At 41.5% G+C, this 26,574-nt stretch overlaps 1 protein-coding gene across 3 annotated transcripts in view; it reads right to left on the reverse strand.

Moving 5' to 3' along the window:
* The window catches only part of LOC133388954 (gamma-aminobutyric acid receptor subunit pi-like), a 50,527-nt gene that overhangs the window by 22,642 nt on the left and 1,311 nt on the right, over positions 1-26,574 (reverse strand). For 2 of the 3 annotated variants that reach the window (XM_061635614.1, XM_061635616.1), the window contains exons 1-6: positions 22,262-22,665; positions 18,601-18,688; positions 13,821-13,924; positions 10,849-10,916; positions 8,628-8,845; positions 6,789-6,871 (exon numbers count right to left, since the gene is read on the reverse strand). In XM_061635614.1, the coding sequence (XP_061491598.1) occupies positions 6,789-6,871; positions 8,628-8,845; positions 10,849-10,916; positions 13,821-13,924; positions 18,601-18,688; positions 22,262-22,418 (718 nt within the window). In that variant the 5' untranslated portion in view covers positions 22,419-22,665. Of the gene's footprint in view, positions 1-6,788; positions 6,872-8,627; positions 8,846-10,848; positions 10,917-13,820; positions 13,925-18,600; positions 18,689-22,261; positions 22,666-26,574 lie in introns of those variants that run through there. The other variant, XM_061635615.1, reaches the window with a different exon arrangement.

Here is a 26,574-nt window from a genome sequence, read left to right on the forward strand (position 1 = left end):
CCTGCAATACAGGTGCTATCGACATGATTGGGAAGAATTAAAAGGATGCACCCAATCCCTCCCAAAACAGCTCATGCAAATGTTCCTTTCAGCTGGGGTGTCAGTCATCATAAAGAGCATGCAAAGTTTTGTGAAATTTCCATAGAAGGTTTAGGAATTGGCTCTCATCATCGTCATTACTGCAATCCTGAATTTGCTTACTAAGCACTCAGTGGCTAGAAATGCCTGTGATCTTTTCCAAAAGCCTATTATTTTCTGCTTCTAAATAGGAGTTATTTGGCAATATTATTTGTTTTCCTTCAAATGTGTACATTATTTCCAGTTAACAGAATGTTTTTTTGGTGCTAGAAACTTTGCTCGTTCATATCAACTATTTTGACAAGCACACACTGAAATTTACAGCTTATTTCTAGAAGACAGCAGTATTTATCCAACAGCAACTGTTCAAATAGCACAAGGAGGAAAACTGCTGCATGGAAATGAGCTGGATCACTATAGTCTTGTGAATCCGTTCAGTTGTTTCTGATCTTGTTTTTCCCACCCTAGAAAGTGGGCAACAAAAGTCATGTGATTGGTTCTGATTGCATCACTACGTTTTCCCTTCATTCATTCAGGAAACACTTTTGTGCTTGCTGAATGAGACAGTATCATTCTGAAATCCTTTGTTTTCAGGTGTAAAAGAGAAATGCATAAACATGGGGCTTTGTTCATTTATGTATCTTTAAAGTTAAAATTGCAACTGTTGCCACAATTTCTTATTTTTACTATATTATAGTTGCTGGACTGGAGTGGATTTTTGTTTATACTATTTATTATTTATTTATTTATTGCATTTGTATACCGCCCCATAGCCGAAGCTCTCTGGGTGGTTTACAACAATTAAAAACAAATATACAAATGTAAAAACACATTTTTAAAAAGCAATTTAAAAACACATGCTAAAATGCCTGGGAGAAGAGGAAAGTCTTGACCTGGTGCCGAAAAGACAACAGTGTTGGCGTCAGGTGTACCTTGTCAGGGAGGTCAACTATACTACTAGTTTTAGTTAATTTTATATTTAAATTCTTTTATTATTATTTTTCTGTAAACCATCTTGAGAAGGCTTTTTGCCTTGAAAGGCAGTATAAAAATATTTCTAAAAATTGTGTAGGAAAATATTATTGATGTAAATATACTGTACATCACATAACTCAGTAGTAAGCTGGGTTTCCCTCTTTTTAAAGATAGCTAGCATTTATTTAATTATAATAATTGTAGGGATGAGGTTTGCTGCATAGTTCTGATCTGCTTGTATGCTGATAGTCCATTGTTTGATCCCAATCTGCCCTTTTTCTGTTCCCGCTTGCTCTGGCACTTACCGATTTGATCTGCTTGTGTGATTTTTGGGTGATTCGATCCACGGGGTTTTTTCGGTGGCAATTTTTTTTTGTAATTATTAACGTAAATACTTATGTAAATGATGACAGTATTCCAAATGGTTTTTTGTTGCCGAGAAAAAAATTGCGTAATTTTTAAGTAACTTACATGAATGATCACAGTGTTCCATGTGGTTTTTTGGCAGCAAGAAAAAAATGCGTAAATTTTAGGTAGCTTATATGAATAATTACAGTGTGGGTATTTTTCCTATTTACATATCAATGATGCAGATAATTGCCTTTGAATCTGTCTCTTGCCTCGGGCTAACTGATGTGCTGCTTAATGATTCCCCTCCCTTTCACTATTCATTATTCTTGAATTAGTTTGTCAGCAGTGCTGCAGCAGCAGCATCACCACCACCACTAGTACCACCTTGTATTTTTGTTCACACACATATACACACACACACACACACACACACACACATTTAGCACAGCGAGAGAGCGAGAGCGCCCTTGGTTAACTCAGCACAGCAGCAATGAAAGCAGGGTGGGGGCAGGGCAGGTAGCACGGGAAATTCGGAGAAAAAATCATGCTGATTGCAGCAGCAGTAGCAGCAAAATCTATGCCGATTACAGCCAAGGCCCACCACAAGAAATCAGTGTCGGTCCAAAAGGATAGCAAACTGTCAAATTCAGTTGGAATCCAATACTGAGTCCAGTTTAGTGGATATCCTCCCCCATCCCTAAATAATTGCAGACTCATTATGGGTGCAATCCACCGAATACTGCTTCTATGCAACCCACACTGAAAAAATCTTTAAAACTTGGTAGATTATAGTTTCCAAATGCCTTCCTTCCTGCTGCAAATCCAAGGTGGCTTTCTCTGAAATGCTACCGGTTCCACGCGCAGGACCAGCCAGACAGACCCAGCTTCGCAGTCTTAATGCGTGGATGAGACGATGGTGTCGGGTGGAAGGGTTCGGATTTGTTAGGCACTGGGGAACATTTTGGGACAAGCCGGGCCTGTACAAAAGGGACGGGCTCCACTTGAACCAGAATGGAACCAGACTGCTGGCACTTAAAATTAAAAAGGTAGCAGAGCAGCTTTTAAACTGACTGAGGGGGGAAACCCGACAGGAGCTGAGAAAGGTCCGGTTCGGAATAAACCTCCCCCCTGGGATAAAAACCAAAGAAATGATGAACTTTTAAAAGGGGTAGGCCTAGAAGTAGGCATTGTGAGAGCAGGGGCACAGGATATAAATTCAGAAGAGCAAAATTACCACAGGCCTAACCACAAGTGCCAAAGACACTTGAAGAGAGACACTGCTTACAAGTGCCTGTACGCTAATGCTAGGAGCCTGCGAACCAAGATGGGAGAACTGGAGTGCTTGGTCTTAGAGAAGAGCATTGATATAGTGAGCATAACCGAGACCTGGTGGAATGGAGAAAACCAGTGGGATACGGTTATCCCTGGATATAAACTATATCGGAAGGACAGGGAAGGACGTATTGGTGGCGGAGTCGCTCTATACGTGAAAGAAGGCATTGAATCCAGCAAGCTCGAAACCCCAAAAGAGGCAGACTCCTCCACAGAATCGTTGTGGGTGGTGATACCGTGCCCCAGGAGGGACTTAATACTGGGAACGATCTATCGTCCCCCTGATCAAAATGCTCAGGGAGACCTTGAGATGAGATATGAAATTGAGGAAGCATCCAAACTAGGAAATGTGGTAGTAATGGGTGACTTCAACTACCCGGACATAGACTGGCTACATATGTGTTCCAGTCATGACAAAGAAGCAAAGTTTCTAGATATTCTAAATGACTATTCCCTAGACCAGTTGGTCATGGAACCGACCAGAGGGACGGCAACCCTGGACTTAATCCTCAGTGGGGACCGGGACCTGGTGCGAGATGTAAGTGTTGTTGAACCGATTGGGAGCAGTGACCACAGTGCTATTAAATTAAACATACATGTAACTGGCCAATTGCCAAGAAAATCCAACACGGTCACATTTGACTTCAAAAGAGGAAACTTCACAAAAATGAGGGGATTGGTAAAAAGAAAGCTGAAAAACAAAGTCCAGAGGGTCACATCACTCGAAAATGCTTGGAAGTTGTTTAAAAACACTATATTAGAAGCTCAACTGGAGTGCATACCGCAGATCAGAAAACGTACCGCCAGGGCCAAGAAGATGCCAGCATGGTTAACGAGCAAAGTCAAGGAAGCTCTTAGAGGCAAAAAGTCTTCCTTCAGAAAATGGAAGTCTTGTCCGAATGAAGAAAATAAAAAAGAACACAAACTCTGGCAAAAGAAATGCAAGAAGACAATAAGGGATGCTAAAAAAGAATTTGAGGAGCACATTGCTAAGAACATAAAAACCAACAACAAAAAATTCTATAAATACATTCAAAGCAGGAGACCATCTAGGGAGACAATTGGACCCTTGGATGATAAGGGAGTCAAAGGTGTCCTAAAGAACGATAAGGAGATTGCAGAGAAGCTAAATGAATTCTTTGCATCTGTCTTCACAGTGGAAGATATAGGGCAGATCCCTGAACCTGAACTAACATTTGCAGGAAGGGATTCTGAGGAACTGAGACAAATAGTGGTAACGAGAGAGGAAGTTCTAGGCTTAATGGACAATATAAAAACTGACAAATCACCAGGCCCGGATGGCATCCACCAGAGAGTTCTCAAAGAACTCAAAGGTGAAATTGCTGATCTGCTAACTAAAATATGTAACTTGTCCCTCGGGTCCTCCTCCGTGCCTGAGGACTGGAAAGTGGCAAATGTAACGCCAATCTTCAAAAAGGGATCCAGAGGGGATCCCGGAAATTACAGGCCAGTTAGCTTAACTTCTGTCCCTGGAAAACTGGTAGAAAGTATTATTAAAGCTAGATTAACTAAGCACATAGAAGAACAAGCCTTGCTGAAGCAGAGCCAGCATGGCTTCTGCAAGGGAAAGTCCTGTCTCAGTAACCTATTAGAATTCTTTGAGAGTGTCAACAAGCATATAGATAGAGGTGATCCAGTGGACATAGTGTACTTAGACTTTCAAAAAGCGTTTGACAAGGTACCTCACCAAAGGCTTCTGAGGAAGCTTAGCAGTCATGGAATAAGAGGAGAGGTCCTCTTGTGGATAAGAAATTGGTTAAGAAGCAGAAAGCAGAGAGTTGGAATAAACGGACAGTTCTCCCAATGGAGGGCTGTAGAAAGTGGAGTCCCTCAAGGATCGGTATTGGGACCTGTACTTTTCAACTTGTTCATTAATGACCTAGAATTAGGAGTGAGCAGTGAAGTGGCCAAGTTTGCTGACGACACTAAATTGTTCAGGGTTGTTAAAACAAAAAGGGATTGCGAAGAGCTCCAAAAAGACCTCTCCAAACTGAGTGAATGGGCGGAAAAATGGCAAATGCAATTCAATATAAACAAGTGTAAAATTATGCATATTGGAGCAAACAATCTGAATTTCACATATACGCTCATGGGGTCTGAACTGGCGGTGACCGACCAGGAGAGAGACCTCGGGGTTGTAGTGGACAGCACGATGAAAATGTCGACCCAGTGTGCGGCAGCTGTGAAAAAGGTAAATTCCATGCTAGCAATAATTAGGAAAGGTATTGAAAATAAAACAGCCGATATCATAATGCCGTTGTATAAATCTATGGTGCGGCCGCATTTGGAATACTGTGTACAGTTCTGGTCGCCTCATCTCAAAAAGGATATTATAGAGTTGGAAAAGGTTCAGAAGAGGGCAACCAGAATGATCAAGGGGATGGAGCGACTCCCTTACGAGGAAAGGTTGCAGCATTTGGGGCTTTTTAGTTTAGAGAAAAGGCGGGTCAGAGGAGACATGATAGAAGTGTATAAAATTATGCATGGCATTGAGAAAGTAGATAGAGAAAAGTTCTTCTCCCTCTCTCATAATACTAGAACTCGTGGACATTCAAAGAAGCTGAATGTTGGAAGATTCAGGACAGACAAAAGGAAGTACTTCTTTACTCAGCGCATAGTTAAACTATGGAATTTGCTCCCACAAGATGCAGTAATGGCCACCAGCTTGGACGGCTTTAAAAGAAGATTAGACAAATTCATGGAGGACAGGGCTATCAATGGCTACTAGCCATGATGGCTGTGCTGTGCCACCCTAGTCAGAGGCAGCATGCTTCTGAAAACCAGTTGCTGGAAGCCTCAGGAGGGGAGAGTGTTCTTGCACTCGGGTCCTGCTTGCGGGCTTCCCCCAGGCACCTGGTTGGCCTCTGTGAGGACAGGATGCTGGACTAGATGGGCCACTGGCCTGATCCAGCAGGCTCTTCTTATGTTCTTATGTTCTTATGTTCTTAAGAGGAGGGCAAGTCTTCCTGGGAGCAACAGGACTTGATAACATTTTATTTATTTATTTATTTATTTATATCCTGCCCTTCCTCTTAGAAGGAGCCCATGCCTAGAACATGCCATCTCTCTTAGGAAAATTGTACAGTTTTTCCCTTTAAAAGTCACATGGAAACAGGATGGAATGCACTTAGTCCTGTTCTCATGCAGAACTTGTATGGGCCAGACATTTAAGAAAAAACACATGAAAACTATAAAGCATGATCAGTCATATTACCTAGCAGGGGACAGCAGTTTCGATTTGAACTGTGTGGAATTAGCACGGTACCTAGCAAAGGGAGAGTAACAAGTCCATTCTCAATACACACAGATATTCTCAGGCCTAATTCATGTTTCATTACTGTGGTGCAGCTGACAAACCTCTTCTATGAGGTCAGAATTCCAATTGCAGTAGCAATGTATGCAAGAGGCAATCATCTATGTTGCCTGGATCTCACTGGATACTTTCCACATCAGGACCTGAGAAGGTTTAGCATTGACATGGAAATAATTGAGTGCCCTGTGCAACCTACATGGCTGCTTCTAATTAAGAACAGAAGAAGAGCCCTGCTGGATCCAACCAAAGGCGTTATCTACTCCAGCATCCTGTTTCTCCACAGTGGCCAACCAGATGCCAACAGGAAGCTTGCAAGCAGAACATAAGCAGAACAGCCCTCTCCCACTGTTGCTCTCCAGTTCAGAAGCACATTTATGATGCTGTTGCTGCAGTGAGCCCTGAGCAAAGAACACTGTTTTCAGAAGCAGCTACACCGCTAACACCTAGATCCTGCCTCAACTTATTAACACTGAACTTATTAACCTGAAGAGGGGGAGGGCGGCTGAGGCAAGTGGAGCTTAGGCTGCAATTCCAACCATGTCTGCTCAGAAGTAAGTCCTATTGAATTCAATGGGGCTTACTCCCAGGTAAGTGGGGTTATGACTGCAGCCTATCTAGGAGCTTACCCTATAGCACTCTCTGTCTAATGTTGAGTCCATCCTGCAACAGAATCTGTCCCCCATCCCCTTTCTTTGTTAGAGGTAATAAAATCACTTACAGCTTTCCAGTTGCAAGGTACACGTCTGTTTGTCCATAGGGTATTTAGTCAAATCCATACTACAGGCAACTGTTGTCGTTATCCTTTAAAAGCAAAGTACAGATGGTTACCATCTATGCATAATACTGAGTATTAAAAATAGAAATAAATTATCCTACTTATTTGAATTTTTTTAAAAAGCAAAACATAAGGCTAGGGGAAACGATCAGCTGATGTTTTATTAAAAGACAGCTAGGAGGAAAAAGACCCAGAATTATTATTAATTTATTTACACCCCATTTTCTGCAGACTATTCAGAGCAGCTTATAAAAATGAGACAGTAAAAACAAAAATAATTAAAAACAAATACAATGTCTTGAAGTAATAAAATATCAGTAACAGAACTTAAAATGAGTAATCAGCAGTCCTTAGATTAGAAGAATAAACATCAAAGGTCTGTTAAAATAAAAATGCCTCCAATAGACATATCAAAATGAAGAGAGGGGGAGCCTCATGGATCTTCATTGGGAGAGCATTCCACAGTTTTGGCACCACTGCTGAGAAGACCTTGTCTCTTGTGCCCACCTGATCACATATGGGATACAGAGCAGAGCCTTGGACATCGATCTTAAATCTCATGTACCTCTTAAATTATGTTTGTTCAATCTTTAGAAGGAGATTTATTTATCTGTTTTATTTATGTAAATAGACCACACTTGTCATAAAAATACAGCAAGGCGGTATCAATATACACAATTACTGTGTACAGTCATCATCATCTATCTCCCGGTCTCAGCACCCTATTGCAGTTTTCCGCAATGTGGTCCTCACCAGATATTTTTGATTATAACCCAGCAAGTATGCACAACGGTCGGGATGATGGGAGCTATAAATCTCTAACATCTGAAGCGCACCCAGCTGGGAAAAGCTGTCATACTGTAACTGTCTATATATGTGTAACTGAAATAATAGGATCCTTTCCTGTCCATTCCTCTGTTGTTTCCCTTTTTGTCTGTTTTTTAGATTGTAAATGCGTTTTTAAATTAGTTAAACTGGGTTTTACTTGAATAATCAAGTAAATTTCATGTTTATAAACTGGGACTGGATTAAGTGCTTCATTTACTTATTTGAGATTTCTACTCTTTTCTTCCCTTTCCAGATCCTGAAAAAAAGGTACTCCAATTGTAAAGAAGCAACTAAATTTAGAAAATAATTCCAAGTACACCATACAACCTTTCAGTTCTTCTGCTGTGGGTGTAGAAGTCAGAGTGAGGGCAGGAAACATTGTCATTCTGTACAAGCTTCATTATATTATCAACTAGCCAAATCTGACTGGCCATGTGACATTGTCATAGCATCATCATGTAATTCCATATTGCTGGGATCACATGTGCAGCATGAAGCAGTCCCTATTTTCTTCCTTCTAAAAAATGATGCGAAAGGACTTATTGACTAGGCAGTGATCATTTGAACTTGAAGAAGAGGTAACCAAGGGATGGCATGGACCCTTTAGATTAGCCCCCTCAACAGCAGAATTTTCATACTGTTAACATTTGGCACATCACAAGTACATTCACATGATAGTTCTACCACAAACAAGTTGTCCCATTAATTGCAATGGAAGGACAGCAGCTCTGAAAGTGCATCTCTTTACATTATAGAGCTGTCCCCAAAGTGAAATGACTGGAGCTCCCTGGACAGAACAAATATCTGGATCAGGAATTTTATTGGCATAGTATAACAATTATCAATTTCACCAGCATTTCTGATGAAAGAGGAGCTACTGAAAATGGTCATTACTCATTCAAATCAGTCTCAGAAGTGCTCTTTGAGAAAACACATTTTTAGCACTGAGCATACCTTAGGGCATAAAGGACTGTTCCATTGGGATATATTCTTATTAGACGGTTTTCAACAGTGATATCATGAAGAAAAGACTTTTTTGAGTCCACTATAAACGTGTCTGGTACCCAAAGCATTTTTACAAGGCGGCCATCTAAGCTTAAGCTCTTATTACCCTCAAAACAAAGGCGTTCATCAGTCCATCGTTGTCTTAGGAATATAGTAGCTGTGTAATCCTAGGAAGAGGGAACAGCATTTAAAAATTAAAATTATAACAAATTATCCCCTTTTTTATCTGCTTAATGTATGGAAACAACTATTATTTACTAACTCATACTAGCTTCAGAAACGATAGGTCCTCACTTAATACATTACATATCAATTCTTGCATTTGGCCAGTAGTGCAGAACTCTCATGGTAGTTGTACAATGAAGTTGTACAGTATCTGAGTAGCTATAGCTTGTGTGTCTTCCTATTTTAAGTTCCTCTCTAGATATTAGAATACGCTATTGATATAAATTCTATGGGCTGCATAGGATAGTCCTGTCCAAAGCCACTTTCAGAATAGATTATATGGAGGAGGAGGGAGAGGCATAGAATAGTTAGACTTCGGCATTGCCATATTTGTGCCCTCAAGCCCAGAATCTGACATTTTAGGTATGATCCTATACATGCTTACAACTGTAAATCCCATTTGAACAGTGGTACTTCTGAGTAAACATGTATATGCAATATTTATGCCCCCAAGCACAGAAGCACACACATCAGTAAATTTTTGTAAAGCGCTTAGTTTTTTTTATAATCAAGCAGTATATAAATGTTATTAAATAAAATAAATAAATAAATACATTTTAAAACCCCATTGAATGGAGTGGGACTTCTGAGTAAGCATGTATATTATTGTGCAATCTCAGGATCCAGAGAAATCCAGTTTCAAATAGCAACACTTGAGCTAAATACTCAAGCGTATGGAGAAAAGGAGAAAAATGTTTGATAGTGTCTGCCTCAGAAAGGAGGATGGAGAGTAGGAAGAGTGTTAGGTACTTATCAGCTGCAAGAGGGGTAGCTTTCAATCACAGTGAGCTACCTCAACAGCAGCTTATTCCCTCTATATATACACATAACCACTTGTCCGCACATAACCACCAACTCCATGTTTTATCATGCCACACAATTCTGAAATGAAGAAAACCCACAATTAAAACAAACTGTGCAAATAAAATGAACCAGTTTACAATATATATGAAATGTTTGCAGTCCCAGTGAATGGTCTGGGAATGCCAGTCAGAATATGATAAATAAATAAATAAAATTTCAAAATTGTTTGCAGCTTAAATTCCCTTATTAATGTAAAACTGATGGTAATTGAATTTAAATAGTTCGCTGGTGTCATATATCAGTAGTAGAATGGTAAAAAAACAAATAAAAAAGCCCAATTTCTCAGTTGTCTGAGCTTGTTTAAAAAACCTAAAATTAACTGTGTTCCAAATTTCCACAAAATCAATTCATTCTTATATAAATAGCATGGGCATTTATTCACACTTAAGATTACCTGAACATTTTGGATTCTTCAAACTATTTAGATAAATTGCTACTCCTAAAAATGACAACAAATGCATATCATTTTCTAACAGTGGAATTCTATGCATGTCGACTCAGAAACAAGTTCCACTGAGTTCAGTGGAGCTTACTCTCCACTGAGTGGGTATATGATTGCAGCCTTACTTGATTTGTAGGAGTTGCATCCAATGTTGCTGTTCCACTTGCACAACAGACATCCGCTTGCACAATGGAACTTCCCACTCCTCTCTTCTCCCCTGTAGCCTTCCATGCATCCTCAAAATCTGCTCAATAGTGTTAGGGGACCCTCTAGAGCTGATTTGGGTGAGGGCATGGGGGGAGCTGAGGAAGGGAAAATCCCACTATGTCAGCGTAGTGCTGCTTGCACAGTTTTGGATACAAGCCTTGGTATGCAAACTGAACTGGCTTATCGCCTATTATTTATTTATTTAATTGATTGATTTGTTAGTTGCCTCATACCTAGTGGTCACTAGGCGACTTACTACACCTAAAATGGGTGTAGCTTTCTCTTTTTTCTTTTCCTTTTTTAAAATGATGGACTTTGTTTCTGATTCAGTCAAGCAAAATAGGTTGGAAGCAAAAGAAGAATGAAAGTGTTACCTATTACACTTGATACAATATGAATTTGAAATAAGACATGTATAAAATGCTGCTATACCATGTTTATTTCCGATATGGTGTCAATGCTTGCTATGTCCATACTCATTCCTACTGACACAGGGCCATCTGAAAGAGATGCAGACATATATGCACAATAAAATGAATATTCAACCAGTAGTAAGGTGCTCGGGGTGTGTGTTGGTACTAAGGGTTCATCCTAGTACTGTGGCAGATTACATGAGACTGAAGATAAAAGCAGGACTTCCAAGATTAGTTTTCCTGGGGGGAGAAGGGTTAGTTTCACAGGTTTTTGAGGGAGCAGAGGTGGCCTCAGAGCAAAAGACACATGAGGATAATATAGCACAATTTGGATTGGTTTAACAAGTGTTAGCAGTTTTATTGGGCAGGGCTTCCTGGACAGGAAACAACATAGAACTCCCTGTATCACAGGGATACAGTGCAAGGCATTTTTCCATTTGCCTATAAAATTACCAAAGGCCAGAAATAACCATACGTTGAATATGCTGTGCACTTAACAATGCATGTCATATTGCAACAGAAGATGAAAAAGTTAAAATTATGCTTCATTGCCCAGAATTCTTTTTTATGTAATTATAGATTGCCAGCGTCTGCAAATAGCCCAACAAAATATGAGGCAACCGTGATAAGATGTTTATAACTGTGAGGATTCAAATATCATCATTTCATTCTGCAGTTCACTTTTAACGTGTGAATGTGCCATCACAGATCTAGCACTACAGGAAGAACTTTCATATCACCTCAAACACAATATCTTTCAGTGGGATATGTTCACAACTTTAGTTATCAATCATCAACTGATAATGAAACATTTATGGCTTGTTCACATATTACACTGAAAACAGATATAAGCTGTCTCTACACATGTACAGCTGTTTGTGTGAAAGAGTGTACACTTGTTGATTTGTACAGTTCAACTACTGCATACACAGATTGTACATGTGAATAACTGTAAGAAGGTACCAGTTAGACTATTTTTGTACACAGGTACACAGCCTGTATACTTGTTGAATGTAATGCATGTAATACATGTAATGAATGTAATACACCCCTGTGATGAGCCTCAAATTATATATATTCATTTGGACATTGCTAATATGAACAAACCCTTTCCTGAGATGTTTGTCTTGATCTAATAGTTCTTTACAAGCACAAGAACTCCAATTATACACATGGAGCTCCGTGATAGGGAATTTCCTCTGCTCAGCTGTTTCACAAGAGAGATTCTGTAAATATTCTCCCCTTGCAGGGAGAGGAGAGAGAAGGAGGGAACTCACAAGCAGGAGGCTCGCCTAGCTTCATTCCCATAACTATTATGTATCAATAAATTACGGTAGAATAAACCATAATTTATTGTTATATCCAAAAGTAGCCAGAGCATCTTGTGGCACCTTAAAGACACAATAACTGTGTTAGTCTTCATAAATAATAGCTGTGTTATTTATTATTTATTAATATGTTTGTTAGTCTTTAAGGTGCTGATAAATACATTTGTGAGTCTTTAAGGTGCTACAAGACCATTTTTTGTTTTTAATTGATAAAGTGATTTAATTTGATGCAATAAAATAAGCAGACAGCACCAGATTTAGTCATTGTTTGATGAACATACAGAATTTGGCCAGTTAGACTTTACAAAAACTGTTCTCAAGTCTCTGATGAGGTATTTCTACTGCTCATTTGTTTCACAGGAGAGATGTGCTGTTATCTCCTCTTATTAACACCCCAATCCTGCAATTCTCCCCCCACCCCATCCATCCAGGCTACAGTGGTGAGATGGGACTGCTCAAATATTTTATGAGCAATTCCCCCAGATTCTATGTGCAAACTCCTGCTTTGCCCTAAGCTGCTTTAAAAAGAGTTAGGAATTCTGCTGTGGATTCTGTTTTGGCAGCAAAGCTTGTTAAATCTTGAAATTTAGCATGCCTCGACATACAACTTGTTCAGCCCCTGGTGTGTTTTGATGTTCCATTTAGCATTCTCTGTGTTCAAAGCATCTGTCTCCCAGGGCAACGGGAGGTAGAGAAACCAGCACCAAAACCTCTGTCTCTACTTTTGTATAACTCATTTCACAATTATTTAAAGCAGAGGTTTAATGTGGAATTCAGATGTGTAGTAGCTGTAAATGATGTTCAGCAACCTATTTTAAAATAAGCACATCATTCTAAATTATTGACTGGGCAGTTGTTATAAAACTGTACAACTCCCCAACATCTAATATACCTATATGAAACTTGATCACTTATAATTATGCATGATGCATAATTGGTACATTTGTTTGAAGTTTCTGTTGCACAGCTGAAGAAGCAAGCTGGATACTTTTTCTTCAGTCTATTTTTTTTTAATTTTAAATACACACACAAAGTTGATTTTTCTTCAGCAAGCAAAGAAACCTCGGGTTCTGCAGCATTTCCCACTATTATTTTTACTAGGGTCTATGGTACAACTTGAATGTGCACAAGAAACCACTGGTGTTTCCTGGATGACTGTGTACGACCACTGATCTAAATTATGAAACATTTTATTGTTTGAGTGGGTTGCAGAGGTCTCAGTTTGACACAAAAAGTAATGTTCTATAATCTATGTAGCATGGATAGCATATTACACAATTCCTTTCTAGCACATGGCTGGATTGCATGAGATATCTGGATTGCTCTAGTCTGTGTATGTATTATTTGCACTGCAGGCACCATGCTTGCTCCTACACTTTGCTTGTGGGCTACTACAGATTAGAATCTTGGCTATATAAGCCAGTCTGTCACTTCTGTTAGATATAGAAGATCATGGCTCAGTATGGCAGGGATAGAGCTAAACCTTCAGGTTCCTTCTAATCCCTGCAATTCATGAGATTGAACATCGTATCTTTTCAAAATGACATGATGCTGTCAAAGATAGAAGGTCAACAAGGTTCTAATTGTGGGTTCATTTCTCATTCTCCAGATGTGGTCTAGTATCAAAAGATCTGATTCCTATCAAAAAAATATTTCTACTTACTGTTAAAAAATGGCCGCAGATACTTGTTATACCCTTTCATTATTTTCTGTATGGTTGGAGGAAGAATTTCACCTTTTCCTTCAGCCAGGGAAAGTTGTGTGAATCTAACCGGGGGGGAAAGATCAAGGAGGTTATTTTAGGGCTACTGCCACAGATGTAAAATTGTGCTGATTGGTAGATTTCTAATGTGGAAGTTGTTGTGTTGTTTTTTTATTTCATAATGTCTTCATGTAGCAAAAGCATATCCCCAAATGCCAGACTTGATAAAGCTGTTTATTGGCCAAGTAGCAGAATCTGTCAGTCTTATGCCTTACCCATATTTGTTACAACAGCCCTGACAGCTGAACAAATTTCTAAAGTGGTTCAGTTTTCTCTACCTGTTTTCTCATGGGTTATAAGGAAGCTTCTTTTTATATACCATGAAATCTGCTTAAACAAAGTCCCCCAAAGGAGAAAATACATGAGAAAATATTTATATGTTAAAATCTCCCAAACAATATACAATATTTTATTCAGAGGGTTCAAAGTGTTATAAAAGAGCTATTATTATGTCTGATGAATGGTTTACCATGAACATGCAGATGTCTCCCACATCATCCCACTTCATTTCTCTCCTATCATGAGCTGAAGCAACAAACCACAATCTCTGGTTTAGCATTATATATGAACCTGGGGATCACAGCTTGTTTTGCTCAAAAAATATATATTCATGATTGGTAGGCCAAGAACAACCTTGGCTTCAAATTGTGATTTCCTTGGAGTGAAACAAACCACAATCTCTGGTTCAGTCTTAACACTAAGCCAGGATCATAGTCTGTTGCTCATGTTTTCACTAGGGGGAGAAGTGAAGACATTGGTACATTCATGATAAACCATTAACTATTATTTATGTGATGTATAGTTGACCACAGTGTGCAAATGCAGCCATTATCACATCTTTATTAAAACTATTAAATCAAACCCAAGGTATTTTTCACCTCAGTTTCAGTTAACAATTGTCAACATTTCACAGAAATATCACAACACAATTAAGTTATGGTTTCAGCTAAAGGCTGGTACATTATTGAACAGCCAAAACAAACTGAGTATTTTGGTTAAAATCCTAAAAACACAGGATAGGACCCACGCTTAGTTCCCACTGAAATCAATGGCTAAGTTGTAAATAATTTGTCTCATTGATTTCAACTAAGTTAACTTAGTCTGCATGTGTGTGTAGTGTGCACTATATGAATGTGTGCATGGTGCTTGTATGTGCATGTGTTAGAGACTGTGGGTGGCTCTTCCATTTTGGGGGTGGATCTAAGATTGTAATGTCTGTTGTTTTCCATCACTTTAAAAACACCTATTGAAACCTTGCCTCAAGAGGTTTCGAAATTTAACTTGAAGGCCCCAAATTCATTTCTGGGGCAAGCAGCTTCCTGCTCGCCTAACACTATATGCTCTCTGAGTTGTGGTTCAAATTGTGTTGCTTGCTTCTGGATCCAACCCATTGCCATTTACATCTCTCCCGTATAGCTTCTGATAGGTGTGTAACAGAAAGTCATACAATCTAGAAAGGCTAGACCATATGACTGTCCTGAATATGTGGCTTAGCTATGGCTTCAGAAGTCAGGAGTGTTGTTTCAGTACTTCTGATAACTGTGTGGGAGAAAAGATGGTCTGGCATGATAATCTGGGGGGGGGGAAGCAAAAAGTGATCTGGTTTATGAAGCTGGGGATGAGCATTGGGGTCATACACTCCCTTGCCCCTCCCCTTCAATTGCACCTTCAGTAAAGAGATGCCTGAACAGGGTCAGTATGTTGTGGAGGTTGAATAAATAGAACAGTTTGACAACAATTTTTTCTTATATAATTTTTGTGTACCACAGCTGTTCTCTACAACAGCCTTCCCAAACCTGGTGCCCTTCAGATGTTTTAGACTACAGTTCTCATTAGTCCCAGCCAACATGGTGAAAGGTAAGGGATGATCAGGGAGTTGTAGCCCAAAACATCTAGAAGGCACCAAATTAGGCAACTGTCGTGCCTCCATTGGATGAGCCCTCAGAAGAAGAGGAGGAGGAGGAGGAGGAGGAGGAGGAGGAGGAGTGGAGTGCCACAGCAGACCCAGAAGACGGAACAAACAAAATCTCCAGAGATGCAGCTCCAGACCTTCCGCTGTTGGAAAATGTTCAGGACACAGTTGGAGCCCTCAGTCAGACTCAGAGAGTGAACAGGAGTCCCCTTTGCCCCCTGCAGGGCGAAGAAACTTCTGGGAGCGGAGGGCTGATTGCAATCACCTGAACCAGGGAGTGGAGTTTAAAAGGCAATGAGAGGCCTTTTGCTCTCCGCTGGAAGCAACAGTGGACACCAGCACTGGATCTTCAACAGCCATACCCGTAACCCAGGTTCTTTCAAATCTTTGGAATCCTGGACTGCATTACTGGACTAATTGACTCTTGGATTGCCTACTAAACCTTGCTTCCTTAAACCAAACTGATATTTGGTGCTCGGAACAAAACACCAGATCCTCCCTCATTTCCCCTCATTATTCCCAAGCCTTGGCAGATTTATAACCCAGCCACTGCATGGCCAACTGCCAGCTAATTGTTTTACTGCACATCAGTCACCACTATACAGCTGGCAAAGACTGACAGCAATGCTGATCTACAGTTTCTATTGTCAGAACAACACTGACTTTTTGACCAAGTATAGACAAACCACTATGGTGGTCAGGCATGAGCTATGGCAAACCTTGGCCTCATGCACTCCTTAGGGTATTGGAGAAAGAACTAACACAGTTGTACATACAAATCTTTTCTAGTAGCCCCACTGTTTCTTTCAATGTCATTGAATTCATGGGTATATTTTGGGGGATAACGCATATGCTCATGTATCTATAGACACTGGTGTTCACATATATAGCAAAATGTTTGGAATACTGTATGATAAAGGATGAAAAAATATGCCTTCATTTATACCTCTCTTTGTACTGAAGTTAGGCAGGCCAACAAATCAGATTGATCATGCAATAAAGACGTAACCTGGTGCAGAAATAATATGTATCTTCATCCCATAATTTACTTGATTTGCTGATCTATAAGCCTTATGAAAGGGAATAGAAAAAGAAGAAGACCAAACAAGAGATGGATTGATTCCATAAAGGAAGCCACAGACCTGAACTTACAAGATCTGAACAAGGTGGTTCATGACAGATGCTGTTGGAGGTCACTGATTCATGGGGTCACTGTAAGTTGTAATCGACTTGAAGGCACATAACAACCACAAAGCCTTCTGAAAAATCCATCCCCACACTAGTCAGTAGAGGATGATGTTCCCAATCACAAGATATCAATATGATGCAATAATTGTTGACAGGTATCCAAGGATAAAAATTCAAATGTGATAAAATCCTGCACAGTTTATGAAAGCAGATTGCTGGTGAACAACACTTTTAAACACAAATCTTTTCTGAAACCATTTTATTCACTTGCAAAGAGGCTTGCATGCGTGCACTATACTCTGCTGCAGAATGCATAACTGAACTGATTTGCTTCCAAAATGGGTAGAAAATCCTTTAGGCATGGACCGCATCTTTTTATAAGTTTCTATAGCTACTAGCACAGTATATTCAAACAAAGGAACATTTAGCTGAAGTCAGAGAACAGGAAAGTGAAATATGCAATCATTAACATTAGATGTTTAGAGTTAAGTTATAAAGGAGAGGAATACAATGGTACTTGCTGATGGTCCGACTCTTCTATCTTAATGGCCAATCAGAGAAACGTTTTTGTATGAATTGTATGCACCAAGCAATTGTGGTTGATGCTTAATGTATCATGCTTAATAGCTTCACTCAGGCCCGCCCCGTGATGTCACTCAGGCACGCCCAATGACATCACTCAGACCCACCCCCCAAATCTCAGGGTTTGGGATGCTTCTGACCTGGCAACCCTAGCCATAAATGAGGCCTTTATTCCATAATGAAACCATTGTCCACAAATTAATGAGCATTTTGCAGTGGATCCAGGAATATTTATTCAAAAGAGCACTTATTTTGCCAGGAAATAGTAGGCTATTGCTGTAGGGGTGTTTGCAAGACTCCTCTGTAGACATGTGTTTCACATGCATTCATTCTAGGAGTCTTGTGAATTAGGACCTTTAGACATTGGCAATAGTGAGTCTTGGTTTATTTACCCAGTAACTTACACTCACACAGGCCTTAAACATGGGGATATTTATTGAGCATACGTACACAGAATCAAAATACTTCAAAGGGGAATAGCTCAGTACCATTACATATCTATTGACATCAGTGGGAATAGCTCAGTAACAATATGCATGAGGAAATTAGCTAAATAAACTTAATCATAACTAAATTCACTAATAGGTAAAAAAACCTTGTGGTTTAAGAACGTACCTATAGCCCACAGCTATTTCTATCAAACTTTAAAAAGCAGGGAAATTGGGCAGCTATAGTGAATGCACCAAGGGAGCAGGAGACCTGACCTCCCCTCTGAGATATTGAACTGCCCTACAAATTTGTCAAAATGCAAACACAATTTGGGTTGGTCTTTCACAGTCCAATCCACTTCCTGTGTAGCTTGGAAGAATTTGGTAAGTCCCATCGAATTAAGTAGGACTTATTTATGAGCAGAGATAGTTAGGATTGTACTGTGTATAGCTCAACAATTATATGGATGGTTCTTTCATTGTCTGGAAAGGTCCTAATAATCTTCTTTCAAGCCCACCCGAAATGATTCTGCATGCACAGAAGGACAATATAATAAGTACCATATCTTACCTGCATAATATCATTAAAAAAAGGGCTTTGAAACCCCAGCTCAGGGTGCACATCATTGGAGTTGGCTCCAAAAAAATCCTATTCTTTCCTAAAAGCAAATGAAGCAAAGCCTTACTCATAGAGCACTATGAAAAACACAGAGTCTTAGGTTACATAAGGATACACAGGGTGATCTTTTCTTTTAAAAGATCATCGGCAAATTACAGATAGTAACACTGCTTATTCCTGACAGAGTTCAGAGGGAATTCGTTTAATTCAATTTTGCAGGTTTGTGTTTCACACATCAGCCCTAAAAGAAAGCAATTCCCTTTGACTTAAATGGATCTTTGAATCAGGGTCAGGAAACAGCTGGCATGAGGCCATACGTGGGCCCTGGGCCCTCCCCATCTGGCCCACAGCATTCCCTCCTTGCTCCTTTCCTCCCCTACTCCAGTTAGGCTTGAAAAAAACTTTTTATTGGAATCACAGCTTTCCTTCTCTTGTGGGCTTTTCCCTCTTTTTCCTTCATCATCAGCAGGTACCTGCTGGATAGGGTTGCCAGGTTCAATCCCTAAGACTGATCCTGTATCTTTAGGAGAAGAGAAAGTCAGCCAAGTGCAGGTGTTCTTGCAACCCTGTAATAGGAAAAACCACAGGGTGGAATTCTCCCTCCCCCCCCCCCCCGGCACAACTTTTAAAGATACAAAAGACCTCTTGGTTGCCAAGCCCACACACAATGCACACATGTTTTCCCTCACCCTGTGCAATAAAATTTAAAGCAGAATTAAAAGCAATTCTGATTAAGATCAAAACCCAAAAATCAAGAAATAGAGAATAAAACCCATAGAGTTAAGATAAAGTTAAAAGAAGCAGCAAGATATAAAATGCCAGGGACAATAAAAAGATCTTCACCAGAAGGCCTTCTCTGGGGAGGCCATTCCATAGCAAGGATGACATCCCTGAAAAAGCCCTTTCCCACGTAACCATTTGCCTCATCATACCCACTGGGTGTACCCAAAGAATGGCTCAGATGAAGTTCACAAGGTCCAAGAACAGCATTCTTCATGTACTGTGGACCCAAGCAGCAAAGAGCCTTCAAGGTTAAAACCAGCACTTTGAAGAGTTCTGGCAGAATATGTTCATAATGCACAAGAGAGCACTAACAAAAACATTAACAAATACTTTAATTTTAGGAGAAAAATCCAAAGTCATACGGTATGTTGAAATAACTGGTATCAATAAACAATCTGTTTATGTTATTGGAGAAATTGTTATATATTATCTCCTATGTGGAGCTTTGCATCCTATAAAATCTGCAGATGAATCTCAGCTCCAGATGCCCAGTTGAACAGGAAAGTTCTGGGTGAGGTCAGAACTTACGATGAATCTTGCAGGTTGGAGCGGAACAAGAACAGAATAAGAACACGAGAATAGACCTGTAGGATCAAACCAAGAGTCTATCTAGTCTAAGGGTGGGAACACATCACCTTCCAGATGTTATTGGACTCCATGATCAATGGTCAGGCAGGATGTGAACTGTAGTCCAATAACATCCAGAGGACCACAGGTTCTCCATCTCTGATCTAGTCCAATACTGCTTCTAGTAATGGCTAGCCAGATGTTTCCAGGAAGCTGCAAGCAGTTTCATAAAGACAGCAGATCTCCTATATGTCTGGAGCATCTGGTTTACAGGGGTACGCTGCCCCTGAAGATTTATTTTATCTATAATGGACAATACCTCCATAATTTGTTGAATTCCCTTTTATAACCTTCAAAAACAATGGCCAATATAACATCTGAAGAATTTTTTTTAACAATACTGATGTTACATTGGTAACTTTCCTGTCTTCAAAGTAAGGAAGCTGATTTTAGTGGCAATTGCATTTTTTATTAGATCTAGTTTTACCCCCATGTATATAAGTTGCAATTGTAATAATGTAATTTTTTCATTTGTCAGATGACCTAAGAACTTCATCACTTACTACTCCTGTTTGACATGCAGCCAATCCTATCCATTTTTAGTCAGAAGTAAGCCCTGTTCAGTTTAGTGGGGCTTACTCTCAAGTAAACACACATGGGATTGCACATTTAGATCTTCACAAACTCTTCCTGGGAGAAATAAATGTCAGGGGTCACCAACATGTCACCCCCATATACCATGGCACCCAGAAAGGCCTTCAGTGGTGTTCCCAGCAGATAGCCCAGACTCTGAGCTTTCTTTTTTTAAAAAAAAAATGTAAGTCTCTAGCCTTCCTACAAAGAAAGTTATGGAGAAAAAGGTGCAGATACTCTTCTAAGTGATTTATGTGAAATGAGCTAGCCTGGCTGCTCCTGCTTGTCAGTGTAAATGGCCAATGAGTGAAGTCAGAGCTGTGATTGATGAGTGAGGTCTTTGGATGCCAGGCAGTAGGAATCCCTGGGGTCCTAAGGAGTTGCTGTTTCACCCTCCATTTTAGTGCACTTTTCCTGCTTCTGTCTTTTCCCACCCTAGTCTTTGAAATCTCCACAGTTTGCCCTTCCTTTTTCCCTAGCAACCAAGGTGCATCTTTCCTGTGATGGGTTTACCTGAGAACAGGTAGTGCCCCTAAAAATTATTTTCTGCAAATACTACTACACAATAGGTGTGGATGAATGTTAAATAATTCCCCTCCCCCAAAAGGCAAATGTGAACACTTTGCAAAGAGACGTAAGCATGTCTCCTGCTTTGCAGGAGCTAAAATCCAGGAATTAATTAACAATTCATTGTATAGTTACCTTATAGTATACATGTCTACTCAGAAGTAAGGCTTTTTGTGTTTAATGGGGCTTATTTCCAGGTAAGTGAGTACAGGATGGCAGCCTAGGCTTTGGTTTACAGTTGGCATTGGGGAAAAAGGGTTTCTTGTACCCTTAACAGTTGTATATCAGGCAGAAATTCTACAGGCCAAGCTTTTCCTAGTATGGAAATACAATTATGGGAAAGCTTCACCACGACTACTGTCTAATTTGTGTTATGCCATGCTCCCATGACAGCCATTTTGTGACTGGTGCCCTCAGCACTCTCTCAAAATTTGAAATGCACCTATGGTCCAAAAAGGTTTGTGACCTCCTCCCTAATGCCTCATCAATACTCCTTGAACAGTTTTGTTGCTAACTACTACCTTGCTTCCAATATATTGGTTCCAGTATAGGTTCCTTATTTATTTATTTATTGCATTTGTATACTGCCAAAGCTCTTTGGGCGGTTTACAACAATTAAAAACATGAAAAACAAATATACAAATTTAAAAACACATTTTTAAAAAGCAATTTTTAAATGCTCTTCAAATCCCATTTTTACTTGCCTGTGGGTTTTTTTTTTCCAGAATTTGTGGTCATCTTTATTTTGCTTTTCACATTCATCTTATCCTTGTGACCTTTTAGTCTCTCTAAATAGCTAAATTGCTAACTCTAAATAGCTGCCATAATAGATGTTCTCCAGGTGCTGTCAGCAAGAAACTTATTTTATTTAGAAATATATATATATAAACCACTTAATCATGGCATACACCAATTTCCTAGGAAGGGACTGCACCTTATGATGTATGGACACTTCTTGGGAGCATTTAAAAATAGTTTTTCACCTCACCGACAAGGTGAAGTCAGTAGTTTCTCCAAGCAGTTGCACAGTGGTTTTTTAAAGAAAAGAGACATTTGGTCTTACTGTGAAATCGGTCTTCTCTGTGCATGTCAAAGATGATATCAGATGGGTAACTAGCTCCACCTAGTGGTTGAAGGCAAAAGAGTACTGCTGACATTTTACTGTAGCTCCATTCCTGGTCTGCGCCTGCTCCGTGCTCAGTTTCCAATGACAAGCCCATGAAATCAGGCCAATAGACGCCACAAACAAGACAAGACAACAGTACTCATACACTCTCTGCTCCAGGGCTAACCGTGCTTATAAAGGCAGCCCAGCACTCATAGGGAGTGGCCCTGATATCATCTTTGACATGCACAGAGAAGACCGATTTCACGGTAAGACCAAATGTCTCTTCTCCTGTGCATGGAAAGATGATATCAGATGGGACATACCAAAGCTGACCCATGTAGGGTGGGAATACTGCTGGGCTGTGGTCACGAATGATCCTTGAGGACGTGCTGTAGCACCCTCCTCCCAAAGGCTGCCTCCGATGAAGCATAGGAGTCTATTTTATAATGCTTAATGAACGTATTGGGAGTGGACCATGTGGCTGCTCTACAAATCTCCGCTAGAGGGGCATTACGGGAAAAGGCCGCTGATGTGGCCACTGCTCTGGTAGAGTGAGCTACTACTCCGGTAGGGTGAGCTAATCTTAGAGAGGCATAAGCTAATGATATGCATGCCTTAATCCACCTGGCTAGTGTGGACGTGGACACCTTATTCCCTAGGGAGGTAGGGTGGAAAGAGACAAACAAATTATCTGTTTTCCGAATTGGCTTTGTCTTGGAAATATAAACTTTAAGCGCTCTTCGCACATCAAGAGAGTGCCAGGCTTTCTCTAAAGGGTGGACAGGATTCGGACAAAAGGACGGCAATACCAGCTCTTGCTGGCAATGGAAAGTAGACAACACTTTGGGACGGAAGGAAGGAACAGTACGTAGGACTACTCTATCCTTATGAAACATACAAAAAATTTTATGGACGGATAGGGCATTCAACTCAGACACTCTACGGGCCGAAGTGATGGCCACGAGAAACAAGACTTTAAAGGAGAGAAGACGGAGGGAAACCTGACTCAGAGGTTCAAATGGAGGTCTTTGAAGGGCTGATAAAACTTTATGTAAATCCCAAGTTGGGTAGCGGTGCACCGTAGGTGGTGCTGTTACCGTCGCACCCCTGAGGAAACGTTTGACGAAAGGGTGAGATCCGATTGGATTATCCAGAGATCTGGAGAGGATTGCCGACAAGGCCGAAACTTGGCGCTTCAGGGTATTTGGTCTGAGGCCCAAAGATAATCCGTCTTGTAGAAAAGACAAGATCTGGTTGACCCCCGCCTTCCAAGGAAGAATTCCTTTCTTCTGTGACCAGGATGAGAATGCCTTCCATGTGCTCTCATAAATTCTGAGTGTGGAAGGGCATCTAGAAGCCATCATAGTTTCCAACACTTGGGGAGAGATGCCTTTTTTCAAGAGTCTCCTCCGTTCAAGTTCCATACATGAAGCGCCCACCACTCTGGAGCCGGGTGGCGGAGCTGTCCCTGAGAGAGTAGGTCCCTTCGTACTGGAATCTGCCATGGTGGTTCCACCGACAGGTCGAGAAGGGCTGGAAACCAAGGTCTCCATGGCCACCATGGAGCCACTAATAGGAGTGCCGATCTCTCGGTCTGAAGCTTTTTGATCACCCTGGGAATAACTGGAATCGGAGGAAAGGCATACAGTCTGCCCGGAGGCCACCGGGAAGTTAAGGCATCCGTCCCTTCCGCGCCTGGTGTCACATACCGGGAGAAGAATCTCTTCACCTGTCGATTGTGCCTGGTGGCAAAGAGGTCCACATGAATGTGGCCAAAACGTTTCACTATCTGATGAAAAGCCTCTGGGTGAAGAGTCCATTCCCCTTGAAGTAGCTTTTCCCGACTGAGCCAGTCCGCTTGGCTGTTGTCCTCTCCCTTGAGATATTCTGCCACTATCGAGTCGACATTGTTCTCTGCCCACTGGAAGAGGAGAAAGGCCTCCTTCTGAAGAAGGAGGGAGCGTGTGCCCCCCTGACGGTTCAAATAAGATTTGGCCGACACGTTGTCTGTTCTGACCAGCACTGCTCCCAACTGTCTGGAGGTCGCGAAGTGCCTGAGGGCCAGACGAAGTGCACGCAGTTCGAGGAAATTGATCAGCAGAGTGGACTCCAGAGGAGACCATGTGCCTTGAACCACCTGCCTGTCGCATATGGCTCCCCAACCTGATAAGCTGGCATCTGATGTTATCAGGGTGTGTGGTGGATCCTGGAAGGGAACGCCTCTCATTAGATTGAATTCGTGGGTCCACCAAAACAGTGACTGTCGAACCTGTGGTGACAGAGTTATCCTGCGGTGATGTCTGGACGCTATGTCGGATTGAAAGGGCAGAGGTGCCCACTGAAGTGTGCGGGAGTGATGACGTGCCCAAGGCGTCGTCTGGAACGTGGACACCATCAAGCCGAGAAGCGTTGCCAATTTCATCAGGTCCAGCAAGGGGGATGATAGGATATCCAATGTTACTTGTCGAATCTTGCTGACTCTGTCTTGGGACAAAGTGAGGAGGCCATGTAGAGAGTCTATAGTCGCTCCAAAATGTGTAATGCGGTTGGACGGAAAGAGATGGCTTTTGGCCTCGTTGATCAGGAAGCCATGATCCTTTAGACAGGCCAGGGTGACATGGAGGTCTTCCCATGCCTTGTGCAATGATGGTGAGCGAATCAGAAAGTCGTCCAGATAAGGAAATATATGAATCCCCAGAGTCCTGAGGTGTGCCACCAGGACAACCACGACCTTTGTGAATACTCTGGGGGCAGACGACAGGCCAAAGGGCATGGCCTTGAATTGATAATGTTCTTGTCCCACCACGAAGTGGAGGTACCTTCTGTGAGGGGGAAAGATTGGTATGTGTAGGTATGCCTCCTTCAGGTCGATAGAGAGGAAGTCCCCTATCCTCAGCACTTCCTTGATTGAAAGCAAGGTGACCATACGAAACTTGCGGTATTTTATGAAGCGGTTTAGACCCTTGAGGTCTAACACAGGCCTGGACGAACCGTCTTTTTTCCCGACGGTGAAGAACAGAGAGTAACTTCCCAGGAACCTCTCTCCTGGAGGAACTTTCTCGATGGCTGCTATGTGCAGAAGATGGGAAACTGACCGCAAAACTTTGTCTCTCTTGTGTGGATTCGTTGATAGAGGGGATGGAATGAATCTCGCCGGAGGGGTGGAAGAAAATTCCAGGCGAAGGCCGTATCGAAGAGTGTGTAGGACCCACCGATCGGAGGACAAGTCCTTCCATCGGTGAGTAAACTGTTGGAGACGGCCACCCACCGGCGAGGCGGAGGCGTCAGAACTGACCTCTGTTTCCACGTGACTGGGATGTGAATCCATAGCGACCTGAAAGGTGTTGTTGGGACTTAAGCTGTCTGCGCTGTCTGTTCCAGAAGGGACGGCTGGAGCGGGCATCCTTCTGTCTTCCAAAGGAACGTGAGCCCCGAAAGGAGTGCGACGGGAAATATGGATGGAATGACCGACGAAAGGCTCTGCTGTCATCCCTTTTCCTGGTGGATGGCATGGACTTTTTCTTTTCCTTAGTTTCCAAGACATGCGCGAGGGCGGTGTCCCCGAATAATTTGCCTCCCACATAGGGTTCCGAGGCAAGGTTCGAGCGAGCTACAGGGTCTGCTTCCCAGTGACGAAGCCAAAGGGTTCTTCTCATGAAGACCCCTGCTGTCAGTGACCTTGCTGCGAACTGCATAGCATCCATGGACGCGTCTGCCATGAAGGTAACCGCCCGAGAGACCTTCAGCAGAGATTTGCGCACTCGGGTTGGATCTTGCTGTGGGTCATCCAGCAGGTCCTCCAACCAGAGAAGGGAAGCTCGAGCAAACACTGAGGAGGCTGCTGCTGCCCTGACGGAAAGCGCACTAGCCTCGTGAACTCTTCTAAGCCCCTGGTCCATCTTACGCTCAGTGGCATCCTTGAGGTGAGCATCTGAGTCTTTCGGGTTCAAAGATGGGTTCAGGAGATTGACTATAGGCGCGTCTATGAGCGGGACCTTCAACTGATCCATGAGCGGTTGTTCTAGTGTATAATACTTGTTGGCGATGGAAACTGACTTTTTGAATTGTAAAGGAAGGTCGAATTCTGATTTGAGCACCTTCGGAAGAAGAGAAGGAAGTTTCAACACTCTCGACCTAGGTTTTGGATCTGGACATACTGCTGACACTCTCGAGGTGGATGGAGTAGGAGGATCCTCTGTAGAGGTGAGGGTAAGGGCTTCCATCGCCTTGCACAGCAGAGGAAGAAAATGAGCCTCTTGAAATATCCT

This window comes from Rhineura floridana, chromosome 7 (assembly GCF_030035675.1).
Source record: "Rhineura floridana isolate rRhiFlo1 chromosome 7, rRhiFlo1.hap2, whole genome shotgun sequence".
Lineage (NCBI taxonomy): Eukaryota > Metazoa > Chordata > Lepidosauria > Squamata > Rhineuridae > Rhineura > Rhineura floridana.